This window comes from Muntiacus reevesi, chromosome 6 (assembly GCF_963930625.1).
Source record: "Muntiacus reevesi chromosome 6, mMunRee1.1, whole genome shotgun sequence".
Lineage (NCBI taxonomy): Eukaryota > Metazoa > Chordata > Mammalia > Artiodactyla > Cervidae > Muntiacus > Muntiacus reevesi.
Genome location: NC_089254.1, coordinates 68267343 through 68292102, shown reverse-complemented (window position 1 = coordinate 68292102; position 24760 = coordinate 68267343). Strand labels below are relative to the sequence as shown.

Sequence of the window (24760 nt, the reverse complement as noted above, 5' to 3'; positions counted from 1 at the left end):
AAGAATATTCAGGACCAGTTTCTTTTAGGATTGATTGCTTTGCTCTCCTTGCTATCCAGGGGACTTTCCAGATTGAGTCTTCTCCAGCACCACAATTTGAAGGCATCAGTTCTTCAGTGCTCAGCCTTTTTTATTGTCCAGCTCACGTATCTGTACATTACTACTGAAAAAAACCATAGCTTTGACTATATGGACCTGACCTTTGTTGGCAAAGTAATGTCTCTGCTTTTTAATATGCTGTCTAGGTTTGTCAAAGTTTTTCTTCCAAGGAGCAGGCGTCTTTTAATTTCATGACTACAGTCACCATCTGTAGTGATTTTGGAGCCCAAGAAAGTAAAGTCTGGCACTGTTTCCAGTATTTCCCCATCTGTTTGCCATGCATAAAGTGGTGGGACTGGATGCCATGATCTTAGTTTTTTGAATTTTGAGTTTTAAGCCAGCTTTTTTTACTTCTTTCTTTCACCTTCATCAAGAGGCTCTTTAATTTGCTTTCTGCCATGAGGATGGTATCATCTGCATATCTGAGGTTACTGGTATTTCTCCCGACAGTCTAGATTCCAGTTGTGCTTCATCCAGCCCTCATTTCTCATGATGTACTCTGCATATAAATTAAATAAGCAGGGTGACAATATACAGCCTTAATGTATTCCTTTCCCAATTTGGAACAGTTCCATATCCTGTTCTATTGCTTCTTGACCTCCTGCATACATGTTTCTCAGGAGGCAGGTAAGGTGGTCTAGTATTCCCATCTCTTTAAGATAATTTTCCACAGTTTGTTTCGATCTGCACAGTCAAGGGCTTTAGCTTAATCAATGAAGTAGAAATAGATCTTTTTCTGGAATTCTCTAGGTTTTTATACAATCCAGCGGATGTTGGCAATTTGATTAAAGATGTAGTTTTCCTGTTACTGTGTATGGTTGAGGAACCATTGGAGCCATTATTTGAAACATTTTCTTAAGTAGAATTGAATTAATAGTATAGGTTATTCCAGAGTGTTGAAATAAGATTTGCATAGAAAAGGACAGTGATGTAAGAATTCACCTGTCTGCGGTGCAGCTTCTTTACTCTGTAATGGTTTATTTCTTCTCATTAGCTGTTACAGAGTTAAAGGATCAGCAACCAAGATCATTTTAAGACTCTTTTCTTTTTAAAGTTTAATCTTAAAAGACTTTATGCCAAATCTGGTTTGTCTCCCTTTCTACTCTTCCCTTCTGTCACCAGATTATTCTTAAATTTCTCTTTATTTTGCTGAAAAATAGTTAGATTTTTATTTATTTTCTTCAAGTAATTAAGCAATATAACTTATACTTTTATAATGAAGAGCAAAGAAGTGAAATGTCATGATATTTGATTTCATTAGCATTTATTGAGGCTTCTTTTGTGGCCTACAATACACGGTTAATGTTTTATGACTGTTTTTATAAATCCAAGAAGAAAATATATTCTGGGTTTTTTGTGTGCAGTTTCTGATTTACAGCTTAAGCTATGATCTGAAACTTTAATCTTTGGTATCTTTGCTTAGTTTTTTATCTGATCATTTTGTAAGTTTTGGTATTTTTTTATATTTTCTAGTTAATATATATTCTAGTTTTCTTTAATTTTTCAAAATATTTCAGAGCTTATTGTTAAGTGTTAATGAATTCATGATTGTTACGTATTTTAAACTGTGTATTTTTAAACTACTAGGTAATAATAGTTTTCCCTTAAGGTGCTTTGGGATAAAATTTTATTTTTGTTTCCTTTTAAAATTCTTATCCTACTTGTCTTTCTGGTTATTATTTGCCTTATATATAGTTTCTTTTTCTCTTCCTTTTATTTTATATGTCTCTCTTAGACAACACTCTAGTGAATCATTTTTTAAAAGAATCAAACATTTAAATCTGCCTTTTAATGGGTAGCTTAGTTGATTTATATATAATTACTATTTTTATTAGAACTTATTTCTGTGATTATTTTTGTGTTTCTGTTTATCATGATTTATTTTTTTCCCCTCTTTTTTTACCCTCTTCCCTTTATACCTTAGAACATTCTCACTTGCCTCTGGTGGGTCTTGTCTGTCTGTATCTCTCTCCCAAATACCAGCTAACCAAACAACCACAATTGTTGTCTACGATTTTACTTACAGATTGTTACAGGTATTGTATATGATAACTCAAGTAACAAACTTTCTAGAGTTGAGTTATTTTCTGACTCTTACTTCATGAATTGTTGGATATCTTTTGGTTCACTCTGTATTTTAGAGTACTCTCTGAGAGTCCTTTAAAGCAGGGTTTGAGTGGTTGATTTTGTGAGGTATTAAATGTCTCAGGATACCATATTTAAACAATTCAAATATTTAAGCAGTTGCTTACCTTTAAACTCTTTTCAATAGTTATTTAATGAACTATAAAATATCTTAGATCCAAAGACCATTTTTTCTTGAGATTTTTGACAGTAATAATCCATTGTTTTCTTATTTCTGTAGTTGTTGATATGAGTTTCATTTCTGTCCTAATCAATAGTCACTAATTGATTCTTTGCTGTATTTCTTCTGCCATTTAACCAAACCATTGTGTTCTTTATTTCAAAAATTATTTCTTTCATGCTTAATAATTTCAGTTGGTTATTATTTATAATTACTTGGTCTTGCTTTATGTTTCCAGTATTCTTTCTATTTTTGAGAAGATTTGTTATGCTTATTTTGAGTTCTTACTATTATCTGGGCCATTGATTTTGCTTCATTTTTATAAGGTGGCTTAGTTTGTTGTATTTCTTTCAGAGTGCTTGCGTTATTGACACATTTCATCATCCTCTGTACTTCTCCTCAGGACTGCACATTCTCTTGAAGAATTATCAACTGTCTTGATGTGCTGTTATGTGCGTATGTGTTAGTGTGGAAGAGGGACCTTGGGAAGAGTGAAAGCTTGGACCATAACTTTGGAGACTTCAGGTGGATTTAGGGAATAGGCTAGGCTTGCTTCTCAGAACTTATAGGGTTGCAGTCTGGGCTCAACTACTACTTATTGGCTTCTGCTCTAGATAATCTTACTCTTCAGAGGACATCTCAGTCCCTCTCCATCAGCCTTTCCTCTTTTCCAGGGGTTGCTACCCTTAGGTGTAAATGCTACTGGGTATTCAGGGTAGGGGAAGAATGCTTGGCCAGCTCTTCTGTCCTGGTTATCACTTTTTGCCTCATCTAGTTTTCTGTACTGTGCTTGTATAAACTCATTGCCTCTTGTTTGTGCTGCTGCTTTCTTGCCCAGTCTGAGGAAGAGAGAAGAACATATGAAGAAAATTCTCTTTTCTCAAGATGATTCTCTGCTGTGATACAGGCTGTCTCCTACTTGCAGTGATTGTATTCATTCAGTGCTAAATACCGACCATCTTCTTTCTTTCTAAGGGTTTTTCAGTTTTGTGATAAAATTTTCTGGGTCTATTAAGTTTTCCTCTTGTCTCTCTGATGTTTCTCGGGTCTTAGTCCTGGAGGGAGCCATCAAGCTCTCTTGTCTCCTCCAGTCCTTTCTAAAACTGCTTTTAAATGTATATTCTGGTTCAGTAGCTCTATCATGTACAGCTCTTTGCGACCCTATGGACTGCAGCATGCCAGTCTTCCTTATCCTTCACTATTTCCCAGAGTTTGCTCAAATTCATGTCCATTGAGTCGATAATACCATCCAATCACTTCATCCTCTGTTGCCCCCTTCTCCTCCTGCCTTCAGTCTTTCCCAGCATCAGGATCATTTCCAGTGAGTTGGCTCTTTGTGTCAGATGGCCAAAGTATTGGAGCTTCAGCGTGAGCATCAGTCCTTCCAGTGAATGTTCAGGACTGATTTCCTTTAGGATTGACTGGTTTGATCTCTTTGCATCTGAGGGACACTCAAGAGTCTTCTCCAACACTATAGTTGGAAAGCATCAATTCTTCAGTGCGCAGCCTTTTTTATTGTCCAGCTCTCACCTCCATACATGACTACTGGGAAGATCAAAACTATATGGACCTTTGTTGTCAGAGTGATGTCTCTGCTTTTTAATATGCTGTCTAGATATGTATGCTTAATGTCTTTCCTTAATTAGAATTATTTGTACAATTTGGTGTGTTTATTTTTACTTAGCAGTAGCCCTTAGAAATTTCCATATCAGGACAAAATAGATTCTTATGTAAAGTCAGAGAAAAGAGGATACTTTCTACTAAATTAAAAACCTAAGACTATAAAGCCTTCTGTTTATAACCTTAATTCATTTAATGAACTTTTACTATTATAATCCAGATAAATCACCTTCTAGGTAGTTTTATGCTTTTATGTTTAGATATTCAAAGTTTTATTTATAAACTTCTCGAAGATAGGGATTCAATATACCACTTCACTGTCTCTCAGATTCTAATATGGTGCTTACTCTTAATATAAAGTTAATTAACTTTAATAAACAGAAGTATCTCTCTGCAGGATTTGTCAGCCTCTTTAGAAGCAGTATATGGACAGGCCAAAGAAGGAATTAACTCTGAAGAAATCCTGGAGAAATTTAATGACTGGAGGTGTAATAAAAGAGAGGAGTTCACCAGTGTTAGAAGTGAAACAGAGATTTGTATACAGCGTCTTGTAGCATGGTTCCAGAGTACTTTAAAGGTAACAGGAGTTCTGTTGCCTGGTGATGTTGTAGCATAAACCAGGGAATATATATTTTAAAATTTTCCACATGTAATTTACTTTTTTCTGAGAGCAAGGGAGGGAGGGGGGGAGAGAGAGAAAAAAGAGAAAAAATGAGAATGCTGGGATAGAAGAGTGAGGGATTTACATATTTACATTTTCTGTTGAGGATGTATATGAAAACAACTTCAGTCAAGCAACAGGTGTAAGATAATATATAGAGTTTATTACAACTGAAGTGTTTATTTTACAGCTATAGTGTAGCGATAATGGTATGTGCTTTAGAAGATAGAGCCTTCCTCTTTTTGGTTTCTTTTTTAGAAAGATATTTGTGTTTTAACATTAGTTGGCTAACTAGTCATGGTTAAAATGTTTGGCAGTGTTTAAGTCATTCAGGTTTTAATGATCTTAAATGTCTTAAAGATATCTAAAATGGGAAATATTAGTCTTGTTATTAAATATTAGAAAAGATGTCTTACAGTTTTTTTAGTTCCTATTTATTATTGTGAAAACACTACATAATTTTCTAAAAGGTGTTGAGGCATGGGTTTGTATAATGTACTCAGAACCCTAACTGAATTTTAGCCTAATTTTGTTACTGATTCTCTGTTATTCTGTCTGCTTTGCAACCTCCTGAGCAAGGCCAAAGTCACCTGTGGTGTCATTTATCTCTCTGTGTGATTGGCTTCCAAATATACATTTCTAGCTTTGTTTTGGGAAAAAAAAAAAAAAAGCTTTTAATCTCCAGCTACTTCTAGAATTCTTCTTTTTTGATGCTTTCTTTTAGATTCATTAACATAACTAAGTTATTTCTTTGTCTTGTTTTATTTCAGAATCATCCTTCTGTTTAGGTTGTCTCTTATCTTTCATTTCCATTGCTGTTTCGCAAATCTAGACGTCCATAATCACAAATTTGAACCTCTGAAATCAGAGTGACTGCTTATGACCTTTATGTTCTATATTATAATTTGGACCCATGATTTTATTCTATTTTGTACCTTATTATAAAGTCTGTTTCCTGATAGGAATTACCTTAGTTTTCTTAATGAGATGAAAACTATCAGAGTTTAATTTTTAACTTTTATTCTTTAGATTCCTCAATTCTAGTGGGTCATCATTAAATATCAGGCATAATCATACCCATTCCTTTGTGTAAAGGCTGGTTTTGTCTACCTACCATCTGTCCAATTTGAACTTGCCACCTGAGCAGTCAACGTTCTTTACCAGTTTTTAGTTGGACAGTCTCTTTTAATTATTCCCTCAAAACATCTTGGTCTTGTCCCTGTTTTTTTCTCATACTTTTCCTCTGTATTGTCCTCTCATCTGTCTTAACCACTAATTACTTTAACAAAATCTGTATTTTCTTTAAGTGTGTAAGGTGTGTGTACCTTTTCTTTTCCCATGCACAAGGTTTTTGAAGGTAGTACTTTATATTTCTAATGTTTATTTCCCCCACATTATGCAATACATAGGCTAATGCTCTGCTCCAAGTATAAGGATATAATACTAACTGAAATAATTAAATGAGATAATTCATGTTTTTATTTTTACAAATGAGGCCTTTGATCTGTCTGTGGAAGAATCACTGGTTTCTGATGACACAATTGATAATATTGATGAAATCCTGGAGAATACCGAGTCAGGTGTCTGCAAGGAGCTGGAGATATCTCAGATTGTGAGTACTGATATTCCTTAAAGCTAAGTGTTTTTTTAACTAGGTAGGCTTAGCTTTCCTTGTAAAAAAGCCTGTCTGAAATACTAATACTGCCAAGTTCTAATTCAAACACAATGAGAAGTCTTATTCTTCCACAGGGTAATATTTTCATTTTAGTAGGATATTTCACATCAATAAAAAAAATGTTTAATTCTAGGAAAACAACTTTTAGGTTAATCTGATTCTGTCAGATTTCAATAGCACTTAATTCTTAAGTCTGTCATACCCAGTAACCGCAAGATAAGACTCTTCAGAGTTTGTAAAAACTTGAAATAAAATCTGAGAGACCTTTTGGAAGTGAATACACAAGATTGATTAGTAGCTCTCTTTCTGTACTGTATATATTCTGTGTAAAGCTAAAAATTAGTGTATTTTGTAATGTTAATACTGCTCACTGAGACTCCTAACCAGCTTTTTAGGTTGCTTACTAAATTGGTTATGTTCTTTATTTTGGTTATATTGTTTATTTTGGTTGATTATGTTCTTTATTTTGCTTGTTTCTCTTTTCCCTTTGTAATTTTATACAAAGTGACATTAAAAAAATACATATGCATTACTGTATTTCCCCACCATCAACTGTCAAGTTGTCCTTTTTTAGATGGTTTTGTCAGGCTTGATTTTAGACATGGTTGTTAATAAAAATAGTTTTGAAGTTCTATATATTGTTTAGTTTTTATATTTAGCATAGTAGTATTCCTGATTTCTTTTAATGCTCTAGTTTAGACAGCTTTAGGAATAATAGTGTTATGGGAATAAAATTTCCCATATGAACATCTTTGACATCAGTTTCTCTTCTCCCTAGAAAAAGATCTATGTTTAAAAAATATTTTGAAATATACAAATTTGTTAAAGGTATCATTTTGAATTTTGTCCATTGTTATCAAAAGTTTTAATTATTTTGTACTCCTTTATATATAATTCTGTGTGTGTAATTTCATTTAGGAACAAGGTGATGCAGACAAGGAGATCATTTTAAAAACATGTAGTCAAGTACTACAAAAGATCCATTCAGAGGAATGCCTTATTGCCACAGTACAATCCAAGTACAAGGACAGTGTTGAGGTTGGAGTATGCTTTATATTATTGGTGTTATATACAGATGCTTTGAAATTTTTAATACTTAAACTTTTCTTAAGTAGTTAACACTCAGTGTGTAGATAAATTATTTACTATTTCTGGAAAAATACTATAGCCGTTGTTAGCTGGTTTATAATTAAACTCACCCTATAGTGGAAATGGCAATTTTACTGATAAAATACATTGAGATTTTTTTTTTTAAATCTTTGGTTTTTCTTACACTCTCCAAAACATAACTTAGATATCTTTTTCTTTCTGCTTTTACAACTTTACAGTAGAAAACTTGCTATATACAGAAAGATAAGGAGTAGAAATAAAAACATTGATTGTATTCCCCTTAGCTTAAGAGATATTCAGTGCTAGTTTTCAGCATATTTCCTTTTTGAATGGTAAATTATTTGTACATATGAATATTATGTGTGTTGCATCATTTTGTAAACTGTTTTGAAAATGTTTTTTGTCATTTAATGATTTTTCTTGAATATTTTCCCGTATGATTAATAATTCTTCTATACTGTGATTGTAAGTGAATAAAACATCATCTCTTGCATAGATATATGATGTTATTTAACCTTTCATCTGTGTTAGATATTAAGTTTACTTCCATTTTTTTTACCTTGAAACTGTATGTAGTTTTTGTACATAATCTTGTTTATTTCCTCAAGTAGATTTCCTAAAAATCATTAATTAATTATTCAGAAGGAATGAATATTCTTGAAACTTGATATATGTTGTCAAACTACTTTTGCAAAAGATAAATTCAGTTTACACCCTCACTGGAAATTCCCTTTTGTATTTTCTGTAGCAAACTGTGTCTCACTGTATGTCCAGCTTGAAATATTTTTTACCTTTGCTCCTTTGATTGCTAGAATGATATTCTTCTAAATAGATATGCAGAAAATCAAGAAGTCAGTGGGTAGAATTGTCTTGTTGAAAATTGTAGAATTTTTTATTTCAATCTGAACTCAGTAAATATTAATTGAATCTTAATAGAGAGTTAGAGTGGTCAGATGACTGTTCAATAAATATTACTGTTTGTGTGTTGAAAATATAACAACTCTTTCTCTCACTTAGTTTAAGAAACAGATTATTGAATGTTTAAATAAGAGCCCCAGCGTGGATCACTTGCTCTCCATTAAAAAGACACTGAAAAGCTTAAAGGCTCGACTGAGATGGAAATTGGTTGAAAAGAATAATTTGGAAGAAGTAAGAAAACAGTTGGTTCTTAATGAACTCTGTGTGTACCTAATTTTACTTGTGGTCTGCTTCTTAAATACACTCTTTAAAATTATTCACTTTTTGTTTTATATATTTTCTCTCTTTTTCCATCTGTGTAAGTTACTACCTTAATAATGTAAAACATTTTTCTATGTCATGAAATGTTTTCTAAAAACATTTTACATGGTTGCTTTGGTTGTTACTAACATAAATGTTTTTGAGTAATTTAAAAAACTTTTCACTTGGACTGTTAACAATGTCTATTAAAAACAAGCCTGTTACATGCTGAGAGGTGACAGGGTGCTCCCCCAAAGGTAGGATTTTGTCATAAAGATCAGGATATCTTTTGTTAACTCTCTTTTTAACGGCTGGACGTAGTATTTTCTTGCAGATATTTTAAATTGTTTACACATGCAATAGAACAAGAAGAATTAGGACACTTTTAGCCTTTAGGGTTGAAACTTTGTGAATAAATTCCATTTACTTATCAAAGGGGTTTACATTATATCTTAATGCAACTTGAATTAGCTTTCTTCCTCATTGGAGCAGTTAAGCTTGGAGTGGAACTAATTTAATAGTTTAAAATTTTTCTAGTTTTATCCTATTCTGGGCTGTAGGACATGAGGTCTTTTTTAGTTTAATTTTTTAACTTTATAGAAATACATCTAACCTTAAAGACATGTACTTTCTAAGGAGACTTATTATCATTAGTATTTACAGAGTCTTTATGAGTCCTACATTGTTTTTCCTGTAGTAGGCATGCCACATGTTTACTGATTCTTTAAAATCAAGTCTTACATGGAGAAAGATTCCATGGAATTTAATTGTATTCTGGTTCCTATTCTTGATATTTATTTTATGGTGGCAGTTGGTCATCTTACAGAAAATCTACAGCAAATTAGAGATAAGAAAAATCTATGTAATAGACTTTATGGCTTTATTTTTGTAATCCCTTTTTGTAGGTTTTGGAAAATTCAGGGTTAGAATAAACTAATATTAAACTAATGTTAATTCGACAGTTATGAGGGACTGTTAAGTGCTAGATATGGAAGGATACATAAAAATCAGACAGTGATTTGCCATAGAAGTTGCATTAATTCTTACTAGGAAGAACTTGTTTTCAGTCTACTTTAATAAGCTTGTAAAGTCACTTTTTTCTTTCTGGTTAAAGTCTGATGACCATGATGGATCTGAGATTGAAAAAATAAAACAAGAAATAACTCAGTTACGGAATAGTGTCTTTCAGGAAATTTATCATGAGCAGGAGGAATATGTAAGTATTTGATTCTTTGAAATGTTGAATTAGTTTTAACTCTAAAAATTGCATTCAAATATCTGTTTTTATGAAGTGGACTGTAATCACAAGGCTAAAGGTTTTATTGGCATAGTTATGTTGTTATGGGGGCTTCCCTGGTGGGTGAGATGGTAATTTGCCTGCAATGCAGGAGATTCGGGTTTGATCCCTGTGTTGGGAAGATCCCCTGGAGAAGGGCTTGACTATCCACTCTGGTAGTCTTGCCTGGAGAATTCCTTGGACCGAGGATCCTGGAAGTCTGTAGTCCACAGTGTCGCAAAGAGTCAGACACAACTAAGCAACTAACTGTTTATAGAATAATATTTATGTGAATTTAGATATCAATTTCTGATGACAAAATATTTCATAACCATTGTTCCAGATGTGAAAATTGCAGAAAAGTATAAAGAAATATCATCTGTAACTTTCTCAGTCGGTGGTGAGTGAGTGAAGTCGCCCAGTCGTGTCCGACTCTTTGCGACCCCGTGGACTGTAGCCTAACCAGGCTTCTCTCTCCATGGGATTCTCCAGGCAAGAATACTGGAGTAGGTTGCCAAACAGTAGTATAATTACATTAAACTTTTGACTTATCTTCCTTTTAGTCTTATTTTTACAAGAATCAAGATTATATCACAGACAGTTTTGCACCACTACTTGTTTTCTGTTTAACATAAAGCCCAAAGATTTTTCCTTTATTAAAATCTATATGATTATTATTTTAGCTTAAAACTTCAGTGAAAACATTAACAGGGCACCATAATTTAGTTGAATTTTACAAAATAAAACTACTGAGTTGAGGGTAAGTTTCACCACTGATTTTTGTTACTTTGGAAGCATCAGTCAGCATATCTTGTCTTTAAAATGGAAACAATATTGCATTTTATATTTTAGGGATGTTATGGGAAGAAAAGGAAGGTAAGAAACAGTGCTCTGAAGAATAAAAGTACTATGAAAATAATAGGTACTTTATTATGTGATATGTAGCAAACTTACGTGTGTGTACTTCATTATTCACCTTGTAAATCTTATATAAAATAACTGTCTCCTGTGAACTTAATAAATGTCTGGAAATTTTACTGAATAAAACGTGATAAGTGACTTTTCTAAGGATATTCAGTTAACACATTTGCTTCAAAGTAGCTTTTGTAGAGCTACATATTTATTTTTTTCTTTTCAGGCTTTTATGATTTATTTTTTTTCCTAAATGAAATAGCCAGTATTTTAAAATGTTACTGTGTTCTTATATTTTGAGAAGTAGTGACAATTTATGATTCCAGTTGATTTTTCATCACATTTTTTTCATTTTAGCTTGGAAGTGAGTGTGGACTTTGACTATAGGCAAGATTTTGTACCTGTATATGTAAGCCAAGCTTAAAATTTGTAATTAACTTTTTCTTCTGTTAGTAAGGTGGTTAATTTAGATCCAAGTTGAAGCTTGGTTTTCATTTATTGTAGTAGAAGGCAAAATCAGTGATTTTATGTCTTATGAGGTTATATATATATTATTAGATAAGAAATCTTGTTAGATGTTTAATAAGGGAGGTACCAGGATATACAGTTGAATATACATTGATCTATAATAAAAACATTTATTTTTAAAATTTAGGCGAAGCTGAGTAGCTTAGTACAAAAATGGTTCCCTGAGCTTCCTCTGCTTCATCCTGAAATAGGATTACTGAAGTACATGGTAAGCTTTGTTTCCTTTGAGAATTACTGCTATGCAGAGTGCTGAAAAGTGATGATGTTACAATTATGTGTCAATGTTAAATCTATAATATTCTCACTATAAAAATGTTTCTGCTGAATGATTTTTAGTATTGTTAGGACTTTCTCAAGACTCTCTTTCATACTTGCATACTGTATTTTAATTTTTATATCAATTTGCATGTTTTCTGTATTTTCTCTTCTCATGACTAAAGAGAAAACATTTTGCATGGCACTTATTTGAATTAAAGGTGTTTATTTTTTGAAATGATGAAGCAATTTTGCCTCCTGTTCTAAAAGTTAGAATAAAAGCAGGACTCTGATAGTCATGAAGAATTTATAAACAGAATGTGTCTTTTAAAGCAGGCTGGAAAAATTATCCTGGAGAAGTTGAGGTAGAAGTTAAGGTAGATACGTTAATGTGAGTATGATTTTCTAGGCAGTCAGGATTCAAAGCTAGGAGATCAGTATGTTAGGACATTGTGGAGCAGGATTGGTAAACTCTAGCTCTCAGAGCAGAGTCTGTTAACTCTATGTTTTATTATTTTGTCTGCTGCCCATGAGGGTCTAGAGGAGATGTTTATTCTTTAACATTGTCATTAAGTTCATGATAATAGCTTAAATATAGTACCTAAAGGAATGTTCACATAGATGTCTGAACTGAAAATATATAAGATTAAAATCCTGTAAACTGTTAAAGCAATTACTGAATAATCTTTTCAGACTAGACTTTAAAATAGTGTGAGATTTTTCTTGCAATTATTTAATTTTGCTTAGAGACTATTTTATGTAGGATGCATGAATAAGTATGTGATACCATATGGGGCTTGAAAATTAATTTCAAAAATACACTAATCTGTTTTATTGTGAAAGATTATAAAAAGGTAGAATCATGGCTTATGGATACCCTTAATTATTTTAAAGTATTTTCCTGTGATATGTGCTTTAGGAAATCCCTGTAGGTTTATTATATATTGTGGATTACTTAAATATGGTTACAACACTTAAAAAAGCAAAATAATTTCACAGTCCCTGTTATTATTAATAAGACTATACCACAGTAAATCTCAACTTGATTTAAAATGTCGATAGTCATGTTTTAGTGCAAGAAATTATTCCTTTTAAAATGTGTACAGAATACAGTATACAGGAATACAGAGTAGAATTAAATTATTTGAAAGAAATTTTCAATTTTGAGGGTTCCATTTCAAACAGAGGCAGGGGGTGTTAGAACTCTGTTAGTTCCTAGAACTGTGTTAGTCTTAATTTTTGAACTTCTCATTCCCATTCTATAGCCTTTTTATTTTTCATCATTTTAATATTTTTTAGGAAACACATTAAGTTTCCCAAGTAAACATCAGGGTTCCTTGGAAGCAGGGTTCATCCCGGTCATTTTCAGAATCTCTTATAGAGGTGTAGCATGATTAAGTGTATGGTGATTACATTCTGGGTGGAATTCAAGTGCCAGGAAATAGTAAAAATATAAAACTTTAAATATTTTTATTTTATTGGTGTCTGCAGTAGAGTTCATGATATCCAATCCATCTGATGGTATGTAACTAATTTTGTTATTTGAAAGTGCTGTGGTTGTTTGGTTTCTTGAACTGTAACAAAAACTTGTTCTTAGAACTCTGGTGGTCTTCTTACAATGAGCTTGGAAAGAGATCTTCTTGATGCTGAGCCTATGAAGGAGCTTAGCAGCAAGCGTCCTTTGATATGTTCTGAGGTTAACGGGCAGATAATTCTTTTAAAGGTAAGTTTAAGTTCTCTGGACTTGTGGGAGATTCAGAGAAGTACCTTTGGGTACTTTTATAGGAAAGTAAAGACCCACTGTTTATTTTCTAAATTATATGAATTAGCTGGTATGATTATGTTTCCAGTTTGGTTGCCATAACTACCTTGTATTTAAAGTTTCCCTCATTTCCCTAAATAATATATGTTTTTAATAGGATATACTTGCTTTTCTTTTTTCAGGAGAACTTAATATGATCTAGCTAAGAGCCCTTCAAAGTTCTTATTTTTCTTATGTTTATATTTTAAATCTCAACTATTTTGCCAACACAGTCTTTTATTCTTTGATTTCTTCTCTTCATTGACCTGCAAAACTGTTAATCATAATAGTTGGATAATTAATTTGGCCTTAGTTAGTATATATTGTAGACTATATTTTAAGCTACTGATAGAATTGTTCTTTTCTTTTAAAATTATATCATTTAAAGCAGATAGGAAAACTACTCATGCAATTAAAAAATAAATTTAGATGTATTTTAACTTACATAAAATTTAAGTTGAAATGATATATAATTATAGTGAGATTTTAATCTTAGGACTTCTACTTCCTGTTTTTTTGGTAAAAGGGCTATTCTGTGGATGTCGACACAGAAGCCAGGGTAATTCAGAGAGCAGCTGCCTATCACAGAGCTTGGAGAGAAGCTCAAGGAGAATCTGGACTGCTACCACTAATATTCTTATTTTTGTGTAAGGTAAAGTTTTTATGCTAATCTCTTTCAGAAAATATTTTATTTAAAATGTTTTAGTTACAAGCTTTACAGAAGTAATTCCTTTTAATTTTTAATTGAATATATAGTTGATTTACAATTTTGTGTTATTTTCAGGTATACAGCATAGCACAGTATTTTTGCAGATTATATTCCATTGTAAGATAATGGGTATAATTACCTGTATTACATAGTAAATCTTTTGTGCTTATCTATTTTATATATAATAGCTTGTATCTATTAATCCCATACCCCTCATATGTCCCTTACACTTTCCATCTCCTGTTTGGTAACCACAGTTTGTTTTTTATGTCTGTGAGTCTGGTTCTGTTTTGTATATATATTCATTTGTATTATTTTTTAGATTCCATATATAAGTGGTATCATATAGTATTTGTATTTCTCTGAGTTATTTCACTAAGTATAATATGCTCTAGGTCCATCCACATTGCGGCAAATGGCAATATATATCCCATTGTATATACCACATCTTCTTAATTCACTCATTTGTAAATGGACATTTGGGTTACATCCATGTCTTGACCACTGTAAATAGTGCTGTTTTGAACACTGAAGTGTATATATCTTTAGGATTTTTGTTGTTGTTGTTACTGTTTTATGGATATATACCCAGAAGTAGAATTGCTGAATTGTATGGTGGTTCTGTTTTTAGTTTTTTAAGGAACTCCATCTGTTTTCCTTAGTGACTGTACCACCACATTACCACCAAAATTTACATTACCACCAAAAATGTAAGGGCTCCCTTTTCTCCATATCTTCTCCAAAATTTCTTTTTTTGTAGATTTTTTTGATGATAGCCCTTCTGATAGCTGTGAGGTGATAGCTAGCTCATTGTGGTTTTGATTTGCACTTCTCTAATAATTAGTGATACTGAACATCTTTCCCTGTGCCTGTTAGCCATCTATATGTCTTCTCTGGAAACATCTATTCTGCTTATTTTTGTTTTTAATATCAAGTTGTATGAACTGCTTGTATATTTTGGATATGAACTACTTGTTAGTCACATCATTTTTTAAATATTTTCTCCTATTCCATAGATTGTCTTCATTTTGTTGATGGATTCTTCTGCTGTTCAAAGCTTTTAAGTTTATTTAGACAATCTTTTCAACAAGTGGTGCTGGGAAAGCTGGATAGTGACATATGAAACAATGAAATTATAGCATTCCCTCACACCATATACAAAAATAAACTCAAAATAGTTTAATACCTAAATGTAAGACAGGAAACCATAGAGCTCCTAGAAAAGAATATATATGAAACACTCTTTGACATAAATTGTTAGCAGTGTTTTCTTGTATCAGTCTCCCAAGCAAAAGAAAAAAGCAAAAGTAAACAATTGAGACCTAATTAAATTTAAAAGATTTTGCATAGCAGAGTAGTAATTCTTTGTGGAAAAATTATTTTGTACAATCATTGTATACTGAAGATGTATTGAAGAATTTTTCACTTAGATTCTCATTTCCTGTTTTGCTTCTTAGTCTGATCCTATGGTTTATCTGATGGTCCCATATTATCCTAGGGCAAATCTGAATGCTGTTCAGTCCAGCATGCCTTTAACTTCAGAAGTAAGTAAAAAAAAAAACACATTATTTCCATAGATGTGTCTAGTGAGAAAGTATCACCTAAAGTTTGTTGAGGGTATGCTGCGCACTTTCAGTGTACAGTCACATCACCCCTGGGATATGAGTTATCCCATTATATACAGATTAGAAAAGTGATGCTTACAGAGATTAAAGTGACTGGTACAGGGTTCCTCATCCAGAGGCTGAGCTAGGACTTGAGGTTGGAACTTTTTGGCACCAAAGCGTAATCCTTATAACTATTAGACTGTGTTGTATGTAAATTGTATAGTATAGCTCTTGGTCTTAAGCAGTAGCTTTCATTTCTGTTGTAAATTTGAATTAGTAATAACAGTAAACAATGACCTGATTCTTTCTGCACAGTAACACTCTTTCAGCCTCTTTTCTTTTCTAGATGGTCTATGGTCATTGTTTGTAATTCAAGTCTTCTTAAAGATTATAGTCTCTAAGTCATATTAAACATATATATACACACACATATGTGATATATATGTTTACATGATATTACCAGTTACATAATCAGGACTTCTGGCCTTTAATTCTTTCTCTGTGCTATATTGTTTTTGAAGGTTCATTTTGAGGAAGCTTAGTCACTTCTGAAAAAGTCTTTTAAGTAGAGAAAATGTTCAGTTATTAAAATGATTTGTCTACTTCCTGACTTCTTTTTGTGTTATCTATAGGAAGCTTTAAAGGTCATGAAAGGTGTAGCCCAGGGCCTTCATACATTGCACAAGGCTGACATAATTCATGGATCACTTCATCAGAACAATGTTTTTGCTTTAAACCGTCAACATGGAATTGTTGGAGATTTTGACTTCACCAAATCTGTGGTAAAATATAGTGGTTTTATAAATAAGTTCTAGATTTCATTTAGTATTATTAGGTACTTTTGCATCATATGGTAATTTATTATAAGATCTTTGCCTTAAGGTTTGTCATGTAGTGTAAGCTATTACTCTGTTATCAGCTAGATGCTAGGGCAAGAGTTTCTAAATTTGTTCATTAAATTTTTTTTAACCTAAGTTTTAGGAGCAACCTGAAATTATAGTCGTTGGCATTGACAATATTAGCATTAATTATTTTATCAGTTGGAGCTTCCCTGGTGGCTCAGTGGTAAAGAATCTGTCTGTCAGTGCAGGAGACGTGGGTTCAATCCTTGGGAGAAGGAGATGGCAACCCATGCCTGTATTCTTGTCTTGGAAATCCCATGGGTAGAGGAGCCTGATGGGCTACAGTCCATGGAGTCACAAAAGAGTGGGACATAACTTAGAGACCAAATAACAACAGCAAACAACAGTTATTTTATGGTCATCAAGAATTTAATTGCTAGAATACACAAGGAAAAGTAGATGGCCATCTCCTGTCTCCCCATCTGCTGGTGCTCTCCCAATCAAAGGATTAGATTTAGATATACATGCTTTGCTATTTTTTGATTGGTGGGCATTTTTAGAAACTTGGGAATCTTGGACTTTTCCATTTAGTTTAAGTTCTAGTTTGATGACATTGGCTATTAATTTGGTGTCATGTTACCTTAGAAGAGGCAGTTTGTAGGAATAACATATATCAAATAGAATATTGTGATATTTTTTTCTTTTTGGTAGAGTAAGTAGTTTCAAAATACAATCACAAGGGAGCATTTCTCTTTATTAAAATATAATTCACGTATAATGTGTGCATTTCAGTACTAATTTTAATATAGTCACAATATTTGGGCATTTTAAAACCATAATCAAAAAAGACACATGTACCTTAATGTTCACTGCAGCACTATTTACAATAGCTAGGCCATGGAAGCAACCTAGATGTTCATCAAAACAGATCAACGGATAAAGAAGTTGTGGTATATATATATACCCACAGTCACCACTGTGGGTATATATAGACCCACAGTCACCACTGTCTTAATTCTGAAACATTTTTATCACCCTCAGAAAGAAACCCTATACCGCTTTGCAGTCACTCCTCCTTTCTTCCTCTGTTAAGTCTCTTGGAAACCACTGATCCACTTTCTGTCCCTGTGGACTTACTATGGACATTTTCTGCGTATGGAATCATATTATGTGGCTTTTTGTGATTAGCATATTTCATTCTGCATAATGTTTTCAAGATTTATCCATCTTGTAGCATGTGCCTGAACTTCATTGCTTTTCTAAAAAAAATTTTTATAACATAACCACATTTATTTCAGAATGTATTCCAGTATCTAATGGTAAAGTTCAACAGTGCAAAACTGAAATTGCTTTTGCACCAATTTAATAATTTTACACATGATAATCCATATGTTTCATTGATACTCTCTCAATTCTTCCTATCCCTCTCCTTCCCCAGCTGTGTCCCTAAGTCCATTCTTTATGTCTGTCTCTACTGCTGCCTTGCAGATAGGTTCATCAGTACCATCTTTCTAGATTCCATATATATAATTAATATATAATATTTGTCATTCTCTTTATGACTTACTTCACTTTGTATAATAGGCTCTAGGTTCATCCACCTCATTGGGACTGACTGAAATGCATTCCTTTATATGGCTGAATAATATTCCATTGGGTATATATACCACAACTTCTTTATCCGTTGATCTGTTTTGATGAACATCTAGGTTGCTTCCATGGCCTAGCTATTGTAAATAGTGCTGCAGTGAACATTAAGGTACATGTGTCTTTTTTTATTATGGTTTTAAAATGCCCAAATAGTATTTCATTGTATGGATTTACTGTACTTTGTTTTTACATTCATCAGTTTGTGGGTACTTGGGTTTCTACTTCTTGATTATTATGAATAATGCTTCTGTGAACATCAGTATCCAAGTTTTTGTGTGGAGATATGTTTTCCTAGGGAAGGAATTATTGGGTTATATGGTAGATGTCTGAGTTTCACTTTTTAAGAAACAAAGCTGTTTTCCAAAGTGTCTGGACTGTTTTACATACTCATCAGTGATAATATGAGGATTCCAGTTTCTCAACATCCTTGCCAATATTTATTGTGTGTGGAGTTCCCTTTTGACTAGTAAAAGTCCGAATGCTTTACATTGGTCACCTACAGGGCATAGAATAATGCCACCTGTTTATGTACAGTTTCAGTGGTTTTCATGTGGTACCTCAAAAAGATGAGAAAATAAAAATGTAAAACTGTAATGAAATGCTTGATTATAGAGAATTTATACAAATAAAATTTGCTGAAAGGTTTATATTTATTTGAAGATTAGGATAACATCTGAAAAATAACTGAACTGTGTGTTTTTAAAAGTTCTCTATTCTTAGGAATCCTGATTAGTTTACCAAGGCATGCCATTCTCTCAGCTATAAATATGAGTCCAAGGTATTCTTCCTGTTTTATACTGATTTGTCAGCTGTTATTTGCGTGCTCAGTTGCTTCAGTCGTGTCCGACTCTTTGTGACCGCCCCAGCCAGGCTCTTCTGTCCATGAGACTTTCCTAGCAAGAATACTGGGGTGGGTTTTGCCATTTCCTCCTCCAGGAGATCTTCTCAATCCAGGGATCAAACCCATATCTTGTGTGTCTCCCGCACTGTGGTGGATTCTTTACCATTGAGCCACTGGGGAAACCCTTAAAATGATTTATTCTGAAATATGAATTGAACTCACCTCTTGCTTCATTTTTTTATCCTAATTTCTGTTGAAGTACTAACTGGAAGAAGAGTAATTTGAAAAGTAGTCCATAGTCAAAAACATTGCTTTTCAGACTTTACACTGCATGTGATTCTCCTGGGTATCTTGTTAAAATGCAGTTTTTAGAAATTGAGGTGAAATTAGTATATGACATTATATGTTTCAAGTGTGCATAAAATGCAGGTTTTTATTCAGCATTTCTGCAGTGGAAATTTTGTGTTTCTAAGAAGTTCCCAGGTGTTAGTATAGCTACTGGTCTTTGGAAGTATTACTTCCAAACTATCCTACTCTGAGAAGCAAGGATAAGGATGGTAGGAGAAGACAATTAACACTTAGCAATATATACTAATAATTAGTGTGGTGATTACCTTTACCTTTCAATAACTCTAAGGTAGTTACAAGTTAATTTCCTTTGGACAAATTAATTAATTTAGGCTCAAAGAGATTAAAGCCAACGGTCATATAGCAAGTAAATGACAGAGTGAGTATTGCAGTCAAGGTTTATCTGAATCCAGGGTTCATGTTCTTGTAATTGATCATCCTTTTGACACATTAGATATGGTATACTTAGAAAATGGTCAGTAGGCAAGGAAAGTGTGTTTTTAAAAATTACTTATAATTTTCAGAGTTAGAAAATAGCACTGCCTCTTGCCCTTATGAAGTGTATTTTTAAAGAAAGTACTAAATTTTATTGATTCAGTGACTCTTAATATTTAATCTGGAGTCTACAATGTGCAGTGTAACCATAGTCTCACTGTTAAATTTCATGAGACTGATTTTAAGAGCTGTTTATAATAGTTGAAATTAGGTTAAAATATCTCAAAGCAGAGAGAGAATAAAATATTTCAAATGAATATTTTTTGTGTTGATTAAATGCACATTGCTTCATAGAAAGCTGCCCCAACTGTGTTGCCTCTAAAATATTTGACCTACTGTTTTGTAGAGTCAGCGAGCCTCAGTGAACATGATGGTTGGTGACTTAAGTTTGCTATCACCTGAACTGAAAATGGGAAAACCTGCTTCTCCAAGTTCTGACTTATATGCTTATGGCTGCCTTTTATTGTGGGTATGTTACATTTTTATTGAAACAAATCAGTCATTTTGTTGTTAAGTGCTTAGTTGCTCTCTCATGTCCAACTCTTTGCCTTCCCATGGACTGTATCCCACCAGACTCTTCTGTCCATGGGAATTCTCCAGAATACTGGAATGGATTGCCATTACCTCCTCCAAGGGATCTTCCCAGCCCAGGGATAGAACCCAGGTCTCCTGCATTGCAGGCGGATTTTTTACTGTGATCCATGAGGGAAGCTCAGGATTGCCACCACTGAGCAGCTAACACTTTCACTTTTCACAGGAAAACAATGAGGAGAAAAGGTCATTTTTGCCTTTATAATAATGCATTATACAGGGATATATAGTGTGTGTAGATATATACATACAGATGTGTTATATTTCAGTATAAGAAAGTGATGATGATCTGAAGTCATTTTCTTCAGTATATTAAAATGTCTCTGAACATGTAGAGACATTCGTAATAACAAGAAGTGGGAGAACCCAGATGTCCATAAACAGGTAAATGGATAAATAGTCTACTGCATATCCATTGGAATACTTGTTATCGTTTTTATTTAGTTGCTAAGTTGTGTCCGACTCTTTGTGACCCCGTGGACTGTAGCCCACCAGGCTCCTCTGTCCATGGGATTCTCCAGGCAAGAATACTGGAGTGGGTTGCCATTTCCTTCTCCAGGAGATCTTCCTGACCCAGGAATTGAACCCGCGTCTCCTGCATTGGCAAGCAGATTGTTTACCCCTGAGCAACCAGGGAAGCCCCATTGGAGTACTACTAAGTAATAAAAAGGAATGAAGTATTAATACAAGCATGCCTTGTACTATTGCTCTTCACTTTATTGCACTTTGCAGATAACTGTGTTTTTTATATACTGAAGATTTGTGGCAACTCTGCATTGTCAGATTATGGTTGGCATTTTTTAGCAATTAAGTATTCTTAAAGTGTGTACATTGTTTTTTAGACATAATGCTATTGCATATTTAATATGCTATGGGAAACCAAAAAAATTGTCTCACTTTTTTATTGCAATTTTCACTTCATTGCAGTGGTCTAGAACTGAATTCTTACTGCCTCCAAAGTATGCCTTTATACCCAGTAATATGGAGGAATCTCAAAATAATTCTTTGAAGTTAAAAAAGCCAAAGGAAAGAAAGAATGCATACTTATGGTTCTCTTTATATAGAATTCTAAAAAGTGCAAACTTAACCAACGGTGATAGGAGATTTGCAGTGATCTGGGGTTTGACGATAGAGGGGCAGGGAGGGATAGATTACAAAAGGGCACAAGGAAATGTTTTTGGCATGATCACCATGTTCATCGATAGTGATGATGATTTTGTAGGAGTATATATCATATATACTTTAAATGCACGTGGTTTAGTGTACATGACTTACACCTCAATAAAGCTATTATTAAAAGGGTGTTTATACCTACCCAAGTAGTAATCAGTGGGAATCCCATGCCCCAGTTAATCCTATGTAAGTTTTAGCCTTATGTTGTCATATGTATTTAAAGTTGTCTAGTTTCGTAGAACCATGATAGCCATACAAATGATTATTGTACTGGCATGATTTTTGTCATTGCTTCAGTAATCTCTTTATTCTTTACATCATAAGGATGAAACTAAATGTCTCAAATGTTCTTATGTTCCTGAGAGTTATCATAAAATATCACTTAAGTATGGTAATGGCACTTCTTCATTAGCTGGTAGTAAAGAGCTTTATGAATGTGACACTATTGTTGTGCTGAATTCCTGCTCTTCTGTAATGTTGACTGAGGTCTTTTAAAAATTTTATTTTTAAACTATCTTGTAGTACAGTTCATTGGATTTTGGTGTTCAGTTCTGTGAATTTTAACATACTGTAGATTAGTATACTCATCACTACAATTAGGATACACAACAGTTCCATAACTTGGGGAAAAAAAAGAAATCTTACGTGCTGTCCCTATTTTCTCCCCCTAACCCTTAACCCTTGGCAGTTGCTGATCTTTTCTCTATCACTACAGTTTTGTCTTGTTAAGAAGGTCATATAAATGTTACCTTACAGTACATAACCTTTTGAGACTAGCTTCTTCACTCAGCCATGTTTGTGGCTGAGTCTACTCTTGTTATGTGAAGGTACCAGCTTTGTTTATCTGTTCACCTGTTGCAGGACATTTGGGTTGTTTCCAGTTTGGGGATATTCCAAATAAAACTTTGATGAACATTTAGGTATAGGTTTTTGTGTGATCCTGTTTTTATGTCTCTAGAATAAATTCTCACGAGGGAGACTGTTGGGTAGATTGTAACTGTATGTATAACTTTGTAAGGTGCTGCCAGACTTTTTCAGAATGGATACACCATTTTGCATTATCAGAACCAGCGGCTGTCTGAGAGTTTCAGATACTCTGCATCATTGTTAATGTTTTAATGTTTTAGCAATTCAAGCATCTTTGCCTTTTCATACACAGTTTAGAAACAGCTTGTCTATACATGCAGAAAACCTCTGTGACTTTGCTTGGAACTGCATTAAATCTGTAGATCAATTTAGGGAGAATTAGCATTTTGAATAATTGACATCTTTATTAAGTCCTTTAATTCTCAAATCCATTTATTTAGGCCTTTTTTAATTTATTCTATCAGCATTTTGTTATTTTTGAACTTAGAGATCCTATATGTGTTAGATTTTATACTTCAGTATTTAATTTTTTGGAGCTATTGATACCGTAAAAAACTAAAAAACTGTTTTTTAGTTCAAGTTCTTTTTAAAAAAAACTATTTTATTGATAGGAAAGTTAGTTACTACCAAAGTTTACAGATACTTTGATCTTCCTCCTCAATGAACTAGGTAAATTGTAATAGAAACCACAGTGTAAAATATATAAAAGGGCAAAAAAGTCAGGACCCAAGGGCTGTGCTTCAAAGTTAAGCTGGAAGCATTAGCAAAGGATCTCATTTCCAGACTCATGAATAGATTACTGTTACATTATGACTTTTAAAAGTTTTGAAATTGGCAAAAGTAAAAGTTAACAGCTTATTTAATATTAAGACACTGGAATACTGACTAAATATTTTGGGATGTATCATAAAAGATATTTTGCTTTAGGATCATTTTTGTTGTGAGACCCATATTAAAGGACAGAAACATTCTGAAAACTGCCTTTAACTACAGAAAATTTTAGTGTTTAAATGTTGGCGACCCTCCCACCTCCAGCAGTAAGTCGTCTTTCAACTGGTACATTCTTAAAGTTGCTTGTATTAAGGTTCTTTTGTATATTTCCAGGTTATAATGAAATTCTTAACGGCATTTCTAGAAAAATTAGGGAAGTTCTGATGTGATACTGAAAAAAAAAGTTTGTGGGTGCTACTGCAAGGAAGCAGAATAATTTTAAAATGAGTAGTGAATGGTTTTTTCTTTTATTCAAGTATCGCTTTTTCAATTTGTCCTTCTTTAAAATGCAACTCTTTTCCCCTTGCTTTGGTTTTCTCTTAACATACTATTTACGTCTTTGTCTTTTTATCATCTGCTTCTATCCATAGAATGTAATCTCCTTTTAGGCAGCTCGTCTGTCTTGTTTGCTACTGTGTCCTGTGCCTAGAAGTGTTCTGGGGTAGTGCTCTCACTGGAATAGTAACTGAACAAAAGCATGCCTTTGTGGGTAGCAAATTGGATATTTAAATTTTAGCCATAATTATGTGCTAAAGTATTAGTTTTTTCTTAAATAAAATATTTCTTGTTTCCTGGGTGAAACAAGATCAGTAGATGAACTCTCCACCATGGCCACTTGCACCTTTCTTTGCAAACTTATTTGAAGATTCTCTTTTTTATTCCACCTCCAAAGATACTCCTAGAAGATGTTAGTGGCCACGTTGATTACCCATTGAACAACTTTGTTGTTGTTCAGTCTCTCAGTCATGTCTGATTCTTTGCGATCCCATGGACTGCAGCGCACCAGGCTTCCCTATCATTTTTTTGGACCTTCTTAACAATTTGAGACCCATGCCTTCATGAAATTTCAGTTACTTTCCAAAACCAGGATTTTGTGATTTCCTATAATTTTTCTTTTACAAAAGTAGTAGAATCCAATCCAGTACATTTTTATCTCGACAAGACTTTCTGTCTTCTCATTTTACTATAACTACTCTTACATCTACTGTGTGTTTGTTAACTGTCTTCCCTATCTGCCAAATCAATCAGCAACTTCCTAGCTTCTCTTTCTTTATTCTTCATCTTTGGACTTCATCATAGAACGTCTAGACTACCCTGTAGTCCCTTTGACTCCTATTCTTCTGCTTAGCCTCTTTACACAATCTTCATTTTTAGATGTTTTGTAATCTGTTTTATATGCTTTTAGA

At 33.3% G+C, this 24760-nt stretch overlaps 1 protein-coding gene across 4 annotated transcripts in view; it reads left to right on the top strand.

Annotated features, from left to right (window-relative positions):
• STK31 (serine/threonine kinase 31) overlaps window positions 1-24760 on the top strand; it is a 65315-nt gene that overhangs the window by 26104 nt on the left and 14451 nt on the right. For 3 of the 4 annotated variants that reach the window (XM_065939186.1, XM_065939189.1, XM_065939185.1), the window contains 11 exons: window positions 4422-4601; window positions 6181-6297; window positions 7279-7398; window positions 8488-8619; window positions 9803-9904; window positions 11532-11612; window positions 13257-13382; window positions 13987-14112; window positions 15627-15713; window positions 16409-16558; window positions 20299-20421. In XM_065939186.1, the coding sequence (XP_065795258.1) occupies window positions 4422-4601; window positions 6181-6297; window positions 7279-7398; window positions 8488-8619; window positions 9803-9904; window positions 11532-11612; window positions 13257-13382; window positions 13987-14112; window positions 15627-15713; window positions 16409-16558; window positions 20299-20421 (1344 nt within the window). The remainder of the gene's footprint in view (window positions 1-4421; window positions 4602-6180; window positions 6298-7278; window positions 7399-8487; window positions 8620-9802; window positions 9905-11531; window positions 11613-13256; window positions 13383-13986; window positions 14113-15626; window positions 15714-16408; window positions 16559-20298; window positions 20422-24760) is intronic. The other variant, XM_065939187.1, reaches the window with a different exon arrangement.